Source organism: Furipterus horrens, unplaced genomic scaffold (genome assembly GCF_987537825.1).
Source record: "Furipterus horrens unplaced genomic scaffold, mFurHor1.1.pri manual_scaffold_2, whole genome shotgun sequence".
NCBI classification, from domain to species: domain Eukaryota; kingdom Metazoa; phylum Chordata; class Mammalia; order Chiroptera; family Furipteridae; genus Furipterus; species Furipterus horrens.
The window spans coordinates 33,248,306-33,267,814 of record NW_028327172.1 but is presented as its reverse complement, the minus strand read 5'-3'; the positions used below and the strand labels follow the sequence as shown (position 1 = coordinate 33,267,814).

General features: G+C 43.2%; 1 protein-coding gene and 1 non-coding gene across 9 annotated transcripts in view; one reads left to right on the top strand and one right to left on the bottom strand.

The window, feature by feature from the left end:
* Positions 1–6,773, bottom strand: part of PLEKHA7 (pleckstrin homology domain containing A7) — a 202,252-nt gene extending 195,479 nt beyond the window's left edge. For 7 of the 8 annotated variants that reach the window (XM_090263639.1, XM_090263572.1, XM_090263581.1 and 4 more), the window contains exons 1-3: positions 6,532–6,773; positions 6,340–6,416; positions 6,194–6,251 (exon numbers count right to left, since the gene is read on the bottom strand). In XM_090263639.1, the coding sequence (XP_090119765.1) occupies positions 6,194–6,251; positions 6,340–6,416; positions 6,532–6,758 (362 nt within the window). In that variant the 5' untranslated portion in view covers positions 6,759–6,773. The remainder of the gene's footprint in view (positions 1–6,193; positions 6,252–6,339; positions 6,417–6,531) is intronic. The other variant, XM_090263631.1, reaches the window with a different exon arrangement.
* Positions 6,774–12,082: 5,309 nt separating this feature from the next.
* Positions 12,083–12,187, top strand: LOC150018130 (U6 spliceosomal RNA). Its single transcript, XR_016509429.1, has one exon. It is a non-coding gene; the product is annotated as a U6 spliceosomal RNA (small nuclear RNA).
* The last annotated feature ends 7,322 nt before the right edge of the window (positions 12,188–19,509 follow it).

Here is a 19,509-nt window from a genome sequence, read left to right as displayed (position 1 = left end):
TTCAATCCATGAGTCAGTTTTCACCCTTGATAAAACAACCAGGAAACGAAACGTCAAGTGTGGCCAAAACTTGCCAACCTGTGTGAACCTTTTCTGAACTTGCACAAGAGGTTTCAGAATTTCCCTTTTAAATAGATGTAAGCAGTGTAAATAATAAAAAATTAAATAAATGAGTAAATAAATAAATGTAAGCTGCAAGTTTCCCAGAAATTCTTTGTAGAACAGTGGCTCTCTGGTTTGAAATAAAGTTTCTGGGACTACTGTTCCCAGACAAGTTTCAGTGAGAAAGATGACAACTAAATGAACCAACAGGTTGGCGCTCTACAAGACAAATTCCACTGACATGAAGTTCAACATTTGTCTGGGGAGGACAATGTGGCAACATTGTTCCTGGGGCGGCCTGAAAGACCGCCCGCCCCTTGGCTGACAGTGTAATTACACCTCAGGAGGGCGGCTTCCTGGGCCGTCCAGTACTCACAGGCTTTCCTGAAGGGCCTTCTACACTTGGGGTCTGCAGACAGCTAGGGTTCCCACCTGGACATTCTGTCACCCCTGGTTCAGCCTTCACTCCCCAACGTTTCCTCCCTCCCTTTAGTGTCAGACTCAAAATTGGGCTTGCTGAATACAAAAACACACTCTAGATATTTAGCATTACCTCTAGAAGGGTAGCCCTTCTGAAGAGGCTTGAAGTCTTGACTCCCGCCAGTCCCCACTCGCTGCCTCCCTGAGACAGGTTCCTAACTGTGCACTCCCAGCCTCCTGGAGCCCCACACCTCAGCCAGCCTCCCTGCTCCTCACTCCTGCCCTGTGGCGTCTCAGAGCAGTGCTTGGTGGCGGTGATTCGGCCTATGAGGTCAATGCCCCGATATCTGCATTTAAATTTATAATCCACAATACAGAGATGAACCATAATATTTATGCTAATATATATATTTTTTTACTCAGACTATTAAATAGCAAGTAAAAACACCATGACAAGTAGAAGGAAAGACTGCAGAAGAAAAGAAAAAGTGTTATAGTTTAAAACCTTTATATTTCTGGCCTTTTGAACAAGAGGCCCTGCACTTCCATTTTGTACTGCGCCCTGCAACTGTTGTAGCCAGTCTTGTCCCTGGACTTGCTTCGGTCCAAAGGGCTGGGGAGTGGAATGGAAAGTCAGCCTCACTCCAACCCTCAGATATGTCTTTCCCAAGAGCCTCACTGCCCTCATCTGAGGATTTGCACCTCCAAAAGGAATGGCACCTCCAATGGATGGCCCTGCAAGGCTCCAACACTGAAACTGAGGACCGTGAAGCTAGAAGAGACCTTGTGCAATCAGGTGTTTCCTGGACCTGGCAACCAGGGAGGGAGGGCAGCCAGGTCCAAAGGCCAGTAGACATCCCAGTCCCCAGATATAGAGCATGAGGTCAATGAGGTTAAGAAGCTAGAGGCTGGATTCCTGCTTTGTGTATTATTCTTGACAGCAAGAAACTAACTACATAAAAGAAGCCTTGGGTACAGGCTCCAGTGTTGACAGGTGCCATTCCTGGCTACTTCTCTTCTTCCACCTTGCCTGATCTCGCCCACACCCTGACTTCCTCAATAAGAAGTTTTCCAAGACCCGCAACACCTACTGAACTCCTTGAGTCCCTTACACTGCTGCTTCAATAAATACCAAGTGCCTACTCAATGCCCAGTGCTGGGATGGGCACCAGTCTCAGAGGTGGGGAACAGGCTTCTGCTGTCAAGGAGCAGCCCTTGCACCGGCAGGGTGGCCAAGACCGCTGCTCTCTGCCATTCACCCTCCTTAACAACTCAGGACCTATTCAAAACCTACTGTAGGGAGAACCCAACCCAAGGGGTCCCACGAAACCCCTGAAGACCAGTGGCTTCTTCTAGAACTTCTCCCTCATGGGTCTCATGTTTGAAAAGGCTGTGTTTGTCAAACTGTTTTTGCTAAGTAATAAATTAATGTCTCCCATTTGTTACTAATCAGAGACGTACACCATCACCAATCAGCATAGGAGACCAAGGGCTGCTGCCCTTCCAAGGTGCCTGAGTCCCCAGCAAAAACAAAGAAGGGGTCTTGGGCAACGGTAGATGTCATGTAGCTCCTTCAAATATCCACCTTGGCTCTCACTGGTGACCTAGAGTAGAAGGCACCATTGCTACGATGGTTACCATATTAGAAACTAAAGACCCATGATTCTAATCCCAGCTCTGACACTTCGGTCAAATCACTGAAACTTCATGGACTTAAGTTTCATCATCTGTAGAACAGGATACCCCTGCTTTGCAGCTTCTCGGGGCTCTTACAAGGATCAAGTACAAAAAGATACCAGAAAAAGCCAACTGCCTTTGCTGTTGGAATGACCAGGATTATTACGTTTCCACATAGATAACATGGAACTACTAACAGTTCCTACTTCATCAAGTTGTTGTAAAAATTAAATCAGATAATAGTTATAAACAGTTCCTGGTATTTTTCAAGGTCTGGAAAAGATGAGGCTATTAGCCCTGACTGGTGTGGCTCAGTGGATTGAGTGTGGGCCTGTAAACCAAAAGGTTGCCAGTTCAATTCCTGGTCTGGGCATGTGCCTGGGTTGCAGGCCAAGGCCCTGGTTGATGTGTCCCTCGCACATAAATGATTCTCTCCCTCTTTTTCTCTCTCCCTTCCCCACTCTCTAAAAATAAATAAGCATTTTCAAATAAAATAAAATTTTAAAGGACGAGGCTATTACATAATTGCAACTACTATTATTGATGCTACTGTTAATAGCACTATTATCACCATTACAATTATATCCTGCTACCTGTCTAAGGGACTCATGGGAAAATAGAGAAGTCCTAGAGTATGAGTCTTCTTAGAAGGAATGTCAGCATTGCCTAGTCTGGAACAGGGAGAACCAGGAGTAGATTCATCATATGTTTTGTCCCTGGTTAATTCACAGGTGAACACAAAGTGCAGAAACCAAAACTAAAATCCATCTACCTTAGTTCAAGGTTTTCTCCTTCAAGAAATGAATTCTGGAGAGTATTCAAACATCTGATAACTATCAAGAGCAACTGATAAATCCTGAAAATCTCACACAACTTTCCAGGCAAGGATTCACTGGGGAAAATCACATCAGCTGTGCCGAAGCTTTGTCCCTCTAGCTGAGCCATGTTAGAGATCCACACTCCAACCCTGCCCTGACACACACACACCAAAAAATAAATAAAAAAGAAAAGAAAAGAAAATTCAGAAATGCTCATGGCAAATCCAAGAAAGCAGACTGAACCTGTCAGTGGATGAGGCCCTGCTGCTGTCTGAGACCAATAGGACTAATGCCCTGGGTCCCTTCCCTCTCACCTCTCAGAAACACTGCTCCAGCAACTGTCCCTTCCCCTTCCTGCATTACCTGTTTCTTCCCCTCTACTGGATCATCCCCATCAGAACAAACCATGCTCTTCCATCTCCTACAATCTCTCCTTCAAACCCACATCCTTCCCAGTTCTCAGCTAATTTCTCAACTCCATTCTGTAACAAACCTGTCTGAAAGATTCATTCAAAATTACTGACTCCATTTCTTCATGCCATCTTTTCTCTTCCAGCTACTCCAGCCAGGTTTTGTCCTTTAGGCTTCCGGGAGCCCTCCTTCTCCTAGGTTTTTTCCTATCTTCTCTGTCCCCTTTGCTGGACCCACCTCTTTTCACAGCCTGTAAATGCTGCTATGTCCCAAGGCTTGGGCATCTTCTTTTTCCTGTCTACACTCTCCTCCTAAGCGATTTCATCTAATCCTGTTGTCTTGAATAACACCTATCATACCCAAATGCATCTCTTCAGCCTTCTCTCTCCTGTAGCTTCAGATGCATACAGCTGACTTGGTGATATGTTCACATCTCAAATACAACATGGCGAAACAAGGTCTCACTCTCCACCAGCCCAAACCTGTGCCTTGCCCAACCTTCCCTTCTCAATGATGGGAGTACCGTCCAGCCAGGTGCTTAAGTGTCCAGGAGTCATCTTTGACTCTTTCTCTTATGGACTGCATCCAAATTGTCTAGCCTGAATCTGACCTCTGACCTCAAGTGTTGCACCCTCAGTGAAGCCATCATTAACTCCTGCCTGGACTACAGCAATGGCCACCTACTTACTGTTCTCCTGCCCTCTACAGTTGCCCACCCACAGTCTACTCTACAGCAGATACAGTGATCTTTCTAAAAATGCAAATCAAATTGTCTCTCACTGCTTAAAACCCTCCGATAACATATCACTGGATGTAGAATAAAGTGTAGAACTTGCTAACCTTGGCTCACAAAGTCTTACGCCATTTAACTCTCCTGTAAGGGCTTCTAATGCCACTTTGTCCCTTGTTCACCACATTCCAGCCACACTGGCCTTTCTGCTCCTTGAACATGATGCTCTTTCTTGCCTTAAAGCTCTTGCACTGGCTGTTCCCTCTTCCAGAAATGCTTTTCCACCTCCTCAACACAAGGATCAATCTTTGTCATTCATATTTTACTTTAAATGTTACCTATTCAGAAACACCACCATTAATCTCCCATCCAACCAAGCCACTCGGTCATATGGTAACCCTTTATTTTAACTTTCTGCATAGTAGTTACCACTCAATAGCTGACACTATTGTTTACTTATTTATTTTCTGCTCCCTCCCCTCCCCCAGGAGATCACAAGCGCCATGAGCACTAGGACCTTGTGTGCCTCATTCATTTCTGTAGCCCCATAATGCCTAGAACAATGCATGGCACACAGGAAATATCTAATAAATATCAATAAATGCAGTTATGAGCTAGAGAGGGCCACTGACAAGAGGTTCTGAGGATCCCAACCAGCTCCCCAAGTTCACACACACACAACCCCAGCCTCAGTGCTCGCTTCTATAAATCTCGTCCATCAAGGTTTCTTTTATTTTTTAAATTTATTTTAGAGAGAGAGAAAGGGAAAGAGGGAAAGAGAGAAAGAGAGAGGCAAAGGGAAGCATCAATTTGTTGTTCCGCTTATTGATACATTCATTGGTTGACTTCTGTATGTGCCCCGACTAGGGATCCAACCTGCAATCTCAGTATTTCAGGAGGCCCCAATCAACTTAGCTCGCAGGCCAGGACTCGTCCATCAGGATTCCAATCATCCTGCAAGAGTCTAAACCCTGAGGGGAGGCTCTGGGACTTTATGGGACCATCTGAGCTTCAAAAATGCTGCTCCACTGCTGACTAGCACTGTTTTCAAGTTGACAAAAAAGAGATTTCTGACTTACAGTCCCGAAAACTACACTTAATATTAGTCAGGACACCGTCCAGACAGATCGTAAGGGAGTTCATTCATTCAGTGAACAAACATTTACCAAGTGCCTACCACTCTATGCCAGGCACTGGGGCAAAGGATCAAAAGCAGTTTCTGATCTCTTGGAGCTCACTGGAGAGCAGGCACAGAGAGAAACACTGCCACACAGGTATAATCAGAGCGGGAAAGTAAAGACTACGTTAGTGCTAGCGTCTGAAAGGTGCCTCGATTTCTGCAGCCCCAGGTCTGGCATAACTTGGCTTGAGGGGCAAGGCTCCTGGGCTTTTGCAGAAAAGCAGAGGCAGGAGGCAGTTGAGCACGGGCTACGGAGACACGCAGCGTTCAAGTAATATTATTGACTAATCGGTTCTCCTCCGCATCCCAATTTCTCCCGCCGCAAATCCCCACAGTGGAGGGGCGGAGCAGGGTGCAGATCCAACTCTCTACTACCATCCCAGAGAACGCGGCCAAAGGGGAAGGCCACCCCAAACGAAATTTCCTTCGTCTCCTTTGTCCCATTCTCACCCTCCCCACCCCGGACGCAACTGCTGGTCTACTCTCCCTACCCGCGCTCATCCCGATCACCGCTCTGCGCAGCAGGAGACCCCAAAGGGGAGGCGTGTCCGGCCCCACACATCAGCGCCTGAAGCCAACCCCATCGCCGGATCCAGGGAGCAGTTTGCAGCCCCAGCCGCCGCAGCGGGCCGATCCCGGACCCCCGCCCGGGTCCCTCAGCGGACCCCAGCCCGCCTCCCTCTAGCAGCCCGCCTCACAGCTCGAGCAAACAAAACCCCATACATCTGCGGCCCCGGCGCTGAGCGCGCCAACTCGCCCAGGACCCTCTCGGGAGGAGGGGGCGCGTGTGCGCGGCGGGAACCGGGTGGGACCCCGCAGCACAGGTGCGAGCACGGCGGCGCCCCGGTCACTCACTCGATAAAGTAGCTGGCGCCCTCCTCCGTGAAGCCCTCCTCCCAGCCGCGGGGCAGGTCTGCGGAAACGCGAGAAAAGTTAAGGTCAAACTTGGCGGCCCAGAGGCGCGCCCCCCCGGTTGCCCCACCCCGCCGCCGGGCGCCCACCTGAGCGGATCATGTGGCCGGAGTTGACCGGCTCTCCGGTGCGCGGGTGCAGCCAGGTGGTGCAGCGGAGCTGGTCACTGCGGGGAGAGAGTGCACCTGTTAGCGCCGCCGCCACCCCGGGGGCGCCCGCCCGGCCCAGCACACCGCCCGGCCCCTCGCCCCGGCCCGCGGCCCCGCGTTCCCGCGCCGCACTTGATGAAGAAGACGCGGCCGTCCCGACACACGCCGTAGGACCAGTGCTCAGGTAAAGTGTCCCGCCCGATCGCTGCCGCCGCCATGTTCGCCGAACCCGAAGCGGCCGCGGGCGCCGCAGGGCGAGGGGGAGGGAGTGGAGGCGGAGGCGGAGGAGGGGGCGGTGCGGGCGGCGGGACGGCGGGCTCGGCCTGCGCGGGCCCGGGCGGCTCCCCGGGGCGCTGCATCGCTCGCGGTGCGGGCTCCTCCGGGCGCGGGAGTGCGACCAGGTCCCCGGCGTCCGCCCGAGTTCACCGCGGCACCAGCCAGCGGGTGCGCGGTGGCCGCGGCCTTTGTCCCCGGGACTTCCCCGCCCCCAGCCCTCCGCGCGCCCCTTGGCCCTTGAGGCCCGGAGACTCGGGCGGGGCGAGGGCCACCGACGGGACTCCGGGGGCAAACTCCGGAAACAGGGTGCACCCCGAATGCTCCAGGAAACGCCACCCGATTCCCTGGGACAGAACTTTTCTTTCCAAGAACTGGACGTTTTTCTGAACCATGTAAACCTAAACAGGTTGCTTCCATCATCCTAGCCTCGGTTTCTTCCTTTGTAAAATAAAGTTAATAATAAATATTATTGGGATTGTTGTGTAGATTAATGAAGTAACAATGGTATAAAGTGCTCAACTGGACCCTGGCACGTATTCGGTCCTCTATTAATGCCAGGTCAAGCGCGATTTCATTTATCTAAGTTCGCAACTGGAATATGAGGCAGCAGAGTGCAGGTCCCTCCCCCACGCACCACGCATATGGCCCTAAAGTCGCAGGGATCACAGGCTCTGCTTTCAATTCTCTTCACGTGACAGAAAGTGGTGCTGAAGGTCGGACTGTATCTCATCCACATCCTCCAGGAGACCTCCAGTCTGGAAGGTTCTTTCCATGGCTGGAGCCTTCTCATATTTCAGGTCTCTGCTCTCATCGCAGCTCCCAGGGCTGTCCAAAGGAGACTGTGTACACTTAATTGACGTTCTTATTTGTGTGTGTTTATTACCTTGTTTGTTGTATGTTAATCACCATCCCCCCGCCCCCCACTGAAATTTCAGCTGGATGAGAGGAGGGGCCTTGGTCTGTCGCATCCACCTCCATATCCACGTGCCTGGAACGTGCCTGATTCATGTATGCAGTCAAGTGCTGAATGAGTGCATGAAACACTCCACACTGACCCCTGCACCCTCCACGGGTGGAGGGGATGCTGAACTCGGAGATACCAGGCCCATCCTTTGAAGGACATGGGCTGTAGCTGATGGGACCCACGTTAAAGTCAGACACAAGGCAGTGTGGGCATTAGTAATTCAGAAAGGCACCCCAAACAGGTAGAATTCTTTAGACCCTGAAGAACTGGTCCAGTTTGACTAGGAAGGGGAGGGATGGCAGAGCAAACACAGGGTTATGAGAAGGGTAGGAGATGTTCAGGAGGCCATACACATGCCTTTCCTTGGGAAGAGGCAGTGATATTGGGGCAGGAGACCATATGAGTTAGAGAAAGGGAAGCAGTGTGATTATGGAGGATACTGAACACCTGTCTGAGAGGGCCTCCTGCCTTTGAGGACATTCTTGAGCAAATGACAATGGGAAATTAGTGTTTTTATTGTTAAACATTAATTTAAAATAATACATTAAGTGAACAAAGGTCACGAACACACAGTTCACCAAAAAGTAATACAAGTGGCTTTTAAAAAAATGAAGACACTCACCACCTATAATGATAGGAGAAAGCCAGATTAAAATTAAGGTGAGATACTATTTTTAAGATATCAAATTGGCAAAAAATACACATTGTAGAGAATGTCTTTCTTGTTCATTGTTGGTGGGACTATAAAATGGTTGTCTCTTCGAAGGTAGTTTGGTAAAAGCTATTAGAATTTAAATACATATGCCTTTTGACCTAGCAATCCCACTACTAGGAATTATCCTACCTTAGTGCTCATACAGGGGCACAAAGGCTTGTGTACTGGAGTATTCATTGCAGCATTGTCAATAGTTACAAAAGACAGGGGACAACCTAAATGTCTATCAAAAAAGAATAGGTTTGTATGGTGATGAATGTTAACTAGACTTGTTGTGGTGGTATTTCATAATATATACAAATATGGAATCATTGTATATACCTGAAGCTAATACAATGTTACATGTCAATTATACTTCAATTTTTAAAAATATTATGTCATATTCCTATAATAGAAAGCTATGCAGTTGTTAAAAAGAATGAGACAGACCTCTATGAACCGTCATGGGATGGTCTCTAAGATATTAAGTGAAATGTAAGATGGAGAACTGTGTATATGGCATGCTACTATTAATATACAGGGAGCGTCATGGCTGAGTAAGATATCCGTTGTTTGTGCGCTGCCTCCCAACAACAGTTTGGCATCCATCCATACACTGAAGTGTTTGGGCACATTGAAGGGGGTAGTTAGTGAAGACTATAGTGGGTGAGTGGTCTTTCAAATGCGAAGGCAGCAAGACAAAACTTCAAGAAACATGAAAAATCAACAAAACATGACACCACCAAAGGAGCACAGTAATCTTACTAGTAAGCAATCCCAAAGATGTAGAGATCTGAAATTTACCTGATAAATGATTCAAAATAGCTTTTAAAATTTTTTTATTTATTTTTAGAAAGGGAAAGGGAGAGAGAAATAAAGGGAGAGAAACCTCAATGTGCGGTTGCCTCTCACACACCCCCAACTGGGGACCCAGCCTGCAACCCAAGCATGTGTCCTGACAGTGAATAGAACCTCAACCTTTTGGTTCACAGGCTGACACTCAATCCACTGAGCCACCCCAGCCAGGTCTCAAAATAGCTTTTAAGGAGAATAACTCAATGAGCCACAAGAAATACAGAAAGACAATTCAATGAAATCAGGAAAACAATACATGAAAAAAACAAGAAGTTTAAGAAAGAGATAGAGCCCAGCTGGTGTGGCTCAGTGGACTGAGTGCCGGCCTGCGAATCAGAAGGTTGCTGATTGGATTCCCAGTCAGGGCACAAGCCTGGATTGTTGGCCAGGTCCCCAGTTAGGGGCATGCGAGAGGCAGCCGATAAATGTATCTCTTGCACATTGTTGTTTATCTCCCTCTATTTCTCTCTGCTCTTCACTCTCTCTAATAAATAAGTAAAATAAAATATTCTTTGAAAAGAGACAGAAATCATTTTAAAAGAACCAAACAAATTCTAAAGCTGAAGAATACAGTGAAAAAGAAAAAAGCACTAGAGCAAAAGGAATCAAGCAGAAGAAAGAATCTGTGAGTTATAAGAACTTTGAAATTAACTAGTCAGAGGAGAACAAAGAATAAAAAAGAGTAAAGAAAGACTATGTGATCTGTGTAGTACAATCAAAAGAAATAACTTGTGAATTATTGGAGTTCCAGAGGAAGAAGGGGGCAGAAAGCTTTTTAAAGAAATGATAGCTAAGAACTTCCCAAATCTGGAAAGAGATTTGGATATCCAAGTACACGAAGCTATAAGGCACCAAACAAACTCAAAGAGGTCCTCGCTAGGACACATTCTAATAAAACTCAAAAATCAAAAACAACAAGGGAGTCTTAAAAACAGGAAGCGCAAAGAAGCTTATAACTTAATAGGAACTTGTAAAACCATCAACCGATTTTTCAGCAGAAACCTTACAGGCTAGGAGAAAATAAATTGATATAGTAAAAGTGCTCAAAATGAAAAAACTGCCAACCAAGAATGCTCTATCTGGCAAATTATCTTTCAAAATGAAAGTAAGATAAAGAATTTTCCAACTTCCAGACAAGATGGAGTCATAGATAGACATGCTTTGCCTCCTCATGCAACCACTAAAAGAATGAAAACTATTTCTCAAAAGAAATAACAAGAACCATCAGAAAACTGAGCTCTGTGGAAGTATGACAACCTAGGATTTAAAGAAGCCATATTCATCCAGACTGGTAGGAGGGGTGGAGAGGCCCCAAGACATGGTGTGGTATGAAGAGGCAGCAGCAGCAGCAGAATGAGCAGTCCCACATTCACGTGTGGTGGATAAAAATTGGGAGGGATACCTTAGGAGTGAGCAATCCCGGCCCCAGACCAGAGCCCATAGCCCAGGTTTCCAGTGCCAGGAAGATAAATCCCCATAACTTATGGCTATAAAAGCCAGTGGTGGGTGGGGTGGCAAAATAAACTGCTGGGTTTTCAGGAGTTTGTGTACTTAGAATGTATACAAACCCACCCACTCTAGGATTCATCACCAGGGCCATAGCTGGAAGGGCGCCAGTCGCATACGGGAAGTAGGTGAAGTGACTGGAAATGCAGCAAGTGCCAGGCAAACCTCCAGAAGCCAGGGAGCGGCACTGTCCCCTCTCTGAGCCCTCCCCCACACAGAGGCACAAAGCAGTGAAGTGGGTTGACCTTGTTGCCGATTACATAGGACTCTGCCCCACACAATTTATAGGTGCCTTTTCTAAGACAGGGAGTCAAAGCAGCTCTACCTAATACACAGAAACAAACACAAGGAGGCTGCTGAATTGAGGAGACAAAGAAATATGACCCAAGTGAAATAACAGAGTAATTCCCAGAAAAAGAACTAAACAAAATTGAGATGGCCAACCTATCAGATGCAGAGTTCAAAACACTGGTGATAAGGATGCTAAGAGAACTCACTGAGTACAGCAAAAACGTAAGTGAAGAAATGAAGGCTACACTAAGTGAAATCAAGAAAAATGTACAGGGAACCAAAAATGGAGAGAATGAAGTTGAGCATCAAGCCAATGATTTGGAACACAGGGGAGGATAAAAGCATTCAATCAGAACAGCAGGAAGAAAAAGAATTTTAAAAAATGAGGAGAGGCTTAGGAACCTCTAGGACAACTTTAAAAGTACCAGCATCTGAACCTTAGGGGAAAGGCAAGAATTTGAAAACTTACTTGAAAAAATAATGGAAGAAAACTTCCCTAATTTGGCGAAGAAAATAGACATACCAGTCCAAGAAGCAGAGTCCCAAACAAGTTAGACCCAGAGGCCTACACCAAGACACATCATAATTAAAAAGCCAAAGATTAAGGGTAAAGAGAGAATCTTAAAAGCAGCAAGAAAACAGCAGTTACTTACAAAGGAATCCCCATAAGACTCTCAGCTGGTTTCTCAAAAGAAACTTTGCAGGCAAGAAGGGACTGGCAAAAAGTATTCAAAGTGATGAAAAGCAAAGACCTACAACCTAGATTACTCTATCCAGCAAAGCTATCATTCAGAATGAAAGGGCAGATAAAATGCTTCCCAAAGTAAAGCTAAAAGAGTTCATTATCACCAAGCCCTTACTGTATCAAATGTTAAAGGGAATTATTTAAGAAAAACAACAAAACTATGAACACTAAAAGGGTAACAAATTCACAACTATCAACATCTGAATCTAAAAACCAAACGTTTAAAAAAGAATTAATAACTATTCCTTGCCATTCTTCTAACTTTTAACAGAAGGGAACACACACCCAAACTTAATTAATGAGGCCAGCATTTCCCTGATACCAGAACCAGATAAGGACACCGTGAAAACTAGTACTTGCTACAGCAGCACATAGACTTAAAATGGGAACGATGCAGAGATTAGCATGGCCCCTGCACAAGGATGACACCAAAATTCATGAAGCATTTCACAAGTCAATTTAATTAAATTAAGGTAAAATGAAATAAAATACACCTTGCCCATAAGAGGTACTCAGTGAATGTGTTTTGAATGAATTAGCAATGAATAAATTGCTGTTCACTACTGTGTAGAAGAATACGTTACAAAAGTGATCAGTAAATAACTGGACTGAATTAACTGCTTTTTTATCATTCTAGACCTCATAGAGACTTTTTAAAGAATGTTGGGCGTACAAAAAGAAAAGACAGCAAAAACCCTCTTGTAGAAAATCACCTACCTTAGGGGGAAAAACAAAAACCAAAACATTACAAACACAGCTGAAACTCTCCATGTAGCCCTGCCCAATCCTGCTCATCTTCCCTCCGGAGAGGACCACTATCCTGATTTGGTGGTTTGTCATCCCGAAGCTTCTGCTGTATGTGTTTGTAGCCACAGCAACAGGTAGTAGTGTTAAGAAGCAGTGTGACTGCATGTGAGGCCAAGATGCCATGAAAGACAACTCTTACACTTATTTTAAAAGTCTAATTTTTACTTACAGGTAACAATAGTACAGAGAAACAGTATAAAAGAGAACAGTGCCTAAATTCACTTAGATATCTGGAGATTTAAAATTTTGACTTCTCTAATGGATATATTCATACATTAGGAATTAGCTAAAATGTTTCTGTTAATCTTTAAATTGACTGGTCCAGAAAAACATAGGTCATTATTGTTTGCACTTTTCTATTTAAAAACAATCAAACATGGAACTAGTATGAATGACCCATGAACATGGACAACAGGGTGGGAATTGACTGTGGGAATGAGGGGGGTGAGCGGGGTGAGGGGAGAGCAATGGGAAAAGTGGGACAACTGTAATAGAAAAAACAATAAATAAATTTAAAAAAATAAAAACAGAAAAAAGTTCATAAGAGGCATCAAAAACCTCAGTGGGAACACTGGGCATCCTAGTGATCTTAGTATGAGGCTCTGAGTAGGTTACTTTTCTGAGCCTCAATTTTCCCATATTTAAAATGGGATTTTAAAAAATAATGAATTTATACCAAACCTCCTTCCCAAAAACACTGGAATTAACTTTTTGGGAAGGTGTAAAATTCAAAGAAATATAAACGTGAAACTACTTTTAAATTATAAGTTCTGGAATGTCATATCATAGTGTTAGCATCACCAAAACAGCAATATACGCCACCTAGTAGTGAAAAAGTGTAACTGCATCCAGATACAATTCACACTGTATGCACTATACAGTGGGCATCACAATTCAGAGCCTTACACGGATTACTGGACACTTGAGGAAAGACTCTAACAAAAGACAAACAAAAAAGTATCTCAGAGAAAACATACAGTGTAGAAGTAGAAAATATTTTTAAGATTATCATTAAGTATTCAGAGGTGAGAATATGCTAAACAATAGATTTCTATAAAAAAGAAAATTCAGGGAATGAAAATGAGCTCTGAGCAATGGTGAGCTGGATCTGGCTTGTGAGGGCTCACAGGAGCCAACTGTTTAATTTTCAGGAATTCTGCAAGCCAGTTAAGCACAGACATCGTTAAAAATTAAATTATACAAATTCAAAAATAATTATATTCAAAACAAATGTAATAAATAACTCAAAATACAGCATTTCCTAATTATTTTACACAATTTTTCTACTATCCAAAGTCTTAAAGTCATTTCCATTCACTGTCCCTGTACCAGGGAAATACAATATGATGATCGGCTACCAACCATCTCTCCCAACTCCAGTGACATCCCCTTGGTAGCTTGAAATCTGCCATAGTGGGAGGTTTCATACCACAAAAATAGATAAACACTGAAAAGAAGAGTCATCTTCTCCCCACCCCCACCAGAGGGTTAAACATCTACCAACATACCAACATACACTTAATAACATAAAACATATACATATATAAATACACATATATTTACCAACATGCCATCTGGAAATTAAAAATATGAAGACAGAAATAGAAAAAAAACATAGTAAGATTGGAAGATAAAGTTGAAAACTCCCTGAAAGTAGGAAAGGCAATGGACTATAGTTGTTAAAATCTTAGGGAAAAAAAAAAAAATTGAAGTATCAGTCCATAAAGTCTAACATGAAAATACTGAGTTCCAGAAAGAGAACACAGAAAACAGAGTGGAATACATATTACAGGAATAATTTGAGAAAATAATCCCAGAACTGCAAGACAATTTTGAGACTGAAATAGCTTTAGTACCAGAACAAATGAAAAAGATAAAACCAAGATATTATTGCCACACTCAAAACACCAAACAATAGAGACAACCCTAAAAGCATCAAGTAAGGGAAAAAACAAAACAGGTGAAAAACAAAAGGAGTGGAAATCAGAATGCACCCAACTTCTCAACAGCAGGAGGGTTGGGGTCGGGGGCATTGTTATTTGTTTCTTAAAGCTAGATACAATGAGAAGTGATAACATTTTTTAGGAAAAATTATTTCCAACCTAGAATCTATTCCCAAATTCTCTCTAGTGGGAAAAAGATTGTTTCCAAAATCTCAAAAACTTTTTCCTCCTTAATATGCATTCATTCAGTCAATATTTATTGAGAACCTACTGTGTTTCAGACATTATTCTAAATGTTAGGGCTAAAACAGTGAACAAAGTCCCTCCTCTGATGGGGGTTACTTATAATCAGAAAATACCAAAATAATAGTTTAGGAAGTGTACAGTAGTCAGAAGAACAGCAGGACTGGGGAGATGGAGTGCTGGGTGGGAGGGTGCTTTTCAAAGGGCTTCTCTGGGGAGGTTACAGTTGGAAAGACCTAAATGTAGGAGCAAGCATGTGGATACCTGGGGGAAGAACCTCCCAGGCAAAGGAATTAACAAGGACAATGGCCCTCGAAGTGTGAAGCCAGACTCATGTGATCGGCAAGGGTGGTAGGAGATAAGAGGCACAGGTGCTGGAGGTCAGAACACAGGGGCCCTTGGTATTGGTACTTTCCATCTGCACCTCCAGATCCACTCCTCACCCTGCTCTGTCATCTGGGAAGCTGATGTTATGGACCACTCATACCTTTTAAGAGTTCCTTTAGAAGATACTCCAAATTTCTCAGTTTGAGTGTGACATCCGCTTCCTGCCAGATGCTGGCATTCCCTTGTGCTATGTGCCCAGATCTGAGAACTACTGGAAGTTTTTGAGTATATGGAATCCCATGTGACCTACATTTTGAAAAATCATCCGAGACCTGGTAGGGGTTACAGGGGACAAAAAGAGGCTTTTACAGTAGTGAGGGCAAGAGGTGACTCAGACTAGGGTGATTGTAGTAGAGTTGGTAACTGGACAGATTTGGGATATATTGTTAAGGTACGGCCAAGAGAATTTGGTGACCAGGTGGATATGTGGTATAAGAGAAAAAACAGCTAATGACTCAGGGTTTTGGCTGGAGGATAAATCAAATTTCCATTTACTGAAATAAAGATGTCCTGAGAGAGCAGCCCTGGGCTGCAAAAATCAGGAGTTCAATTTAAAATAAATACAATCTAAGTGTTTATTAGAGATCCAAGTGGTAATATTGAACAGGTGGATGCATATCTAAGGCTGGAGTTCAGGGAAGGTCTGTGCTGGAGGTATGAATTTTAGTGTAGTAACCTCAAAAATATTTAAAGCCACAGACTACATGAAATTACCTAGGAGTTGGTAAGAACAAAGAAAGAAGGTCCAGAATTGAGCCTTTTCTTCAGAGGCTGCTAGATGTTCTGCCAAAAGGAAGGAGTAAACCAGGAAAGAGGAAGACATGAGATGTAGAAATGGGGAATCTGACACTAAAGACAGAAAGAATCCCCATGTCGATGGCAACAGGAGACCCCAGAACTATAGGTCTCAGGAGTAACTTGTCTGAATTGGAGCTAGAGGATGAGGGTCCTGGGAGAGGTTATCACCAAGAAAAAAAAAAAAAGGAAACTTGACTAAGATATTGAGATTTAAACTATGGTTCAAAGTTTGGGGATGAATTACAGATAGGAACACAGACCACTAAACAGATGGAAGAACAAGGTCTTACTAACATAACTTATGTAAATATATATTTACAGAAATGTGAAGTACAGAATTACATCAACAGTACATAGAATATTTAGAAATCATAAACATATTATTTTGAGGATTCCAGGAGAACACGTATAAACTAAAAACCAAGAAATCCTGGTACAAGGATATTATTTAGAGCATTTCAACTTCTAAGTATATATGTATCCAAAATAATTGAAAACAGAGTCAAACAAGTCCCGTACATCAATGTTCATAGCAGCACTATTCAAAATAGCCAAAAGGTGGAAACAGCCAATCCATAGTTAACAAATTATGGTATATACTTACAGTGGAATATTATTTGATCATAAAAAGTCTGCTACATGCTACACCATGAACCCCAAAGACATAATCCTAAGTGAAAGCCAGACGTAAAGTCACATACCGTATGGTTCCATTTATATGAAATATCAGGAATAAGTAAACCCATAGGAACAAGAAAGCAGATGGGTGGTTTGCCAGAGTTTAGGGGGAGGGGATATGGGAGTAAATGCTTTGTTTTATTTTAAGGTGATGAAAATATTTTGGAACTAAATAGGGGTGGTGGTTGTACAATATTGAGTATACTAAATGCCATTGAATTATTCTTAGAAATGAATTTTATGTGAATCTCACCTGTTTTTTAAAAAACACCATTATTTAGAAATAAGGCATATTAAGTGTCAGAGAAATGGCTGAGTTGAAATCAGTCACCCTGCACTTCAGGCTGCAAAAGGACAGGGACTGTTTTCAGTTCAAGACCTGTAAAATATGACTTTTAAAACCACATATATGCATAACTGCAATTCAAGAGAGTGACAACTGTCACTTGATTTTTAAATTTAGAGAACAGTTCTTGAAGGAAACCCTCAAATCCTAGGTGCTCATATATACACATATTTGGACAAATAAGATCTAAATGCTGATTCCAGCTGTGTCAAAATAGATGTACAAAGAAAAAGCATATGGATGACCATCGATAAGGACAAAGGGGTGGGGACTGACTGTGGGAGCAGGGGCAGAGGGGTAGGGCAGTGGAGAGCAGTGGGGAAAAATTGGGACAACTATGATAAAAAAAATTAAATAAAGCCCTGGCTGGTGTGGCTCAGTGGATTGAGAATCAAAGGGTCGCCAAGGTCAATTGCCCATCAGGGCACATGACTGGGTTGTGGGCCAGGTCCCTAGTTGGGGGCATGTGAGAGGCAACCACACATTGATGTTTCTCTCTTTCTCCCTCCTTTCCCCTCTAAGAATAAATAAAATCTAAAAAAATAAAAAATTAAAATTTAAAAAAGTATTAAAATATAATTTCAGAACAAAAGACAAAAAAGCATATGGAAACTTTTGTTTAAAAAGGGAGAATAAATGTCTAAGTCCGGAAAACAGATGAAGACCATACTAAAGAGAAGGGAGAAGCACAGAAAAAAATCTTAAATATAATTAGATTGATCATTGAAGAAGAAAAAAAAGATCAATAAGGAAAATCATTAGAAACAGTATCAATAAAATTCTTAAACTTGTACAACAAAAAGAGCATAAACAAGATCGAAATTGGGAAAAATAATTGTAGCACATCATGAAAGTCTCAGAGTAACAATGTTCTGGAGAGAATCTGGAATAGGGGGGCATGAATAGACAATTCACAAAAAGTAAACATAAAATACTCATCAATAACCAAAGAAGTAAAACAGAATAACAGAGAATCACACCTCTCTTAACAAAGATCTAGACAATTAAAAAGAAAAACAGGCCCTGTCCAGGAGCTCAGTTGGGTGGAGCATCGTCCTGATAGACCAACGTTGAGAGTTCAGTCCCAGGCCAGGGCACATACAACCAACCAGTGAATGCTAAGTAAGCAGAGCAACAAATCAGTGTTTCTCTCTCTTCCTTCCTCTCTAAAAACCAATTTAAAAAATAAAAATAATTTGAAAGGATGTGAAGAAATGACATTCTCATGCACTTTTGAAAGGAAGTTTTGCAAAATACACAAAATATAAAACATGCCCAAGTTCTCACAAGAACTACAAGGCAAATTGTCATATAACATGTACGGAATACTTAAGTGTCCACAACTAGGACATAACAAGGATTATGGAGTGATATATGTAGTATGATATCTACATGCAAGCAAGTGGTTATCTAGAGGGATGTTCACTCAAGAAATCGTTAGGGATCTCTGAATGATTTAACTGCCCCATGTTAGAGACTTAACTCAAACAACCTTTAAACAGGCAGGCTGTTTCTGAAAGCTAAGTTTGACTCTTCTGCTCACACTCAAAAAGGATTGCAGGTGGTTTTTACATTTTGTTTCTTACATTGTTTAATATCAAGTATATTACTTTTTTAAGGCATTTAAAAAACTTCTAACAGCCCTAACCGGGGTAGCTTAGTTGGGCCTTATCCTGCAAGAGAAAGGTTGCCAGTTTGATTCCCGGCAATGGCACACGCCTGGGTTGTGGGTTTGGTCCCAGGTCAAGGGATGCGAGAGGCAACCAATCAGTTTCTCTCACTTTGGCTTTTCTCCCTCCTCCTTCCCCCTCTTCCCATCTCTCTTAAAACTCCAACATGCAGTCTAATATTTGCAGTAATTGTCAACTTGATGAACTATAATATGTACTTAAAGAAAACCTAGAGACGCTTTGAAACATCAAATGCTCCACCTACAAATGACTAATTTTTAGTACAGAACCACCAATATTCACCATTTGTTAGCTACCCAGGATTTGCAAAGGATGTTACCTTTTTCACTTGGAGATGTTTGCCTTATTCTAGTTTATTCCTTTGTTGTGATCGTTAGCCACTTTTAAGACATGAACACAAAAACAGAAAGGATTAAAAACTTACATCTAACAGTAGTTAAGAAACAGGTAAAATACTGAGTTTCCTCACCTGTTTCCCACACTCGTGAGCACTTTAGGAAGGGGACTGAGTGAGTCTGCATACCCAGCACAGAGAAGCACTACGGGAAGCCAGGGTGCTTGGTGGTGGCAAATGTAGCTCAGCCTGAGTGGAAAACCACTGGGAGCGTGGTGGCACGCAGGATCCACTCCACACACCGGTTTTCCCGCGGGGAACCAGGCCTGCATTTTTAAAAAGCTTGCTTTCTGCTAAAGGACCCCCTCATCCTGGGCTGAGAACAACATATGTTCAGCGTGTAACCTTGAACCAGTCTCTTAGGGCCTATTCTGGGGCAATTTCTAAGAACAGGATGTGGCTCGACAAGTAATTCTTATCATTTATGCATGTATAACATTCTTTTCTCTAATATGTAAAAGCAATAATCATATAAGGCAATGATTGGCACTA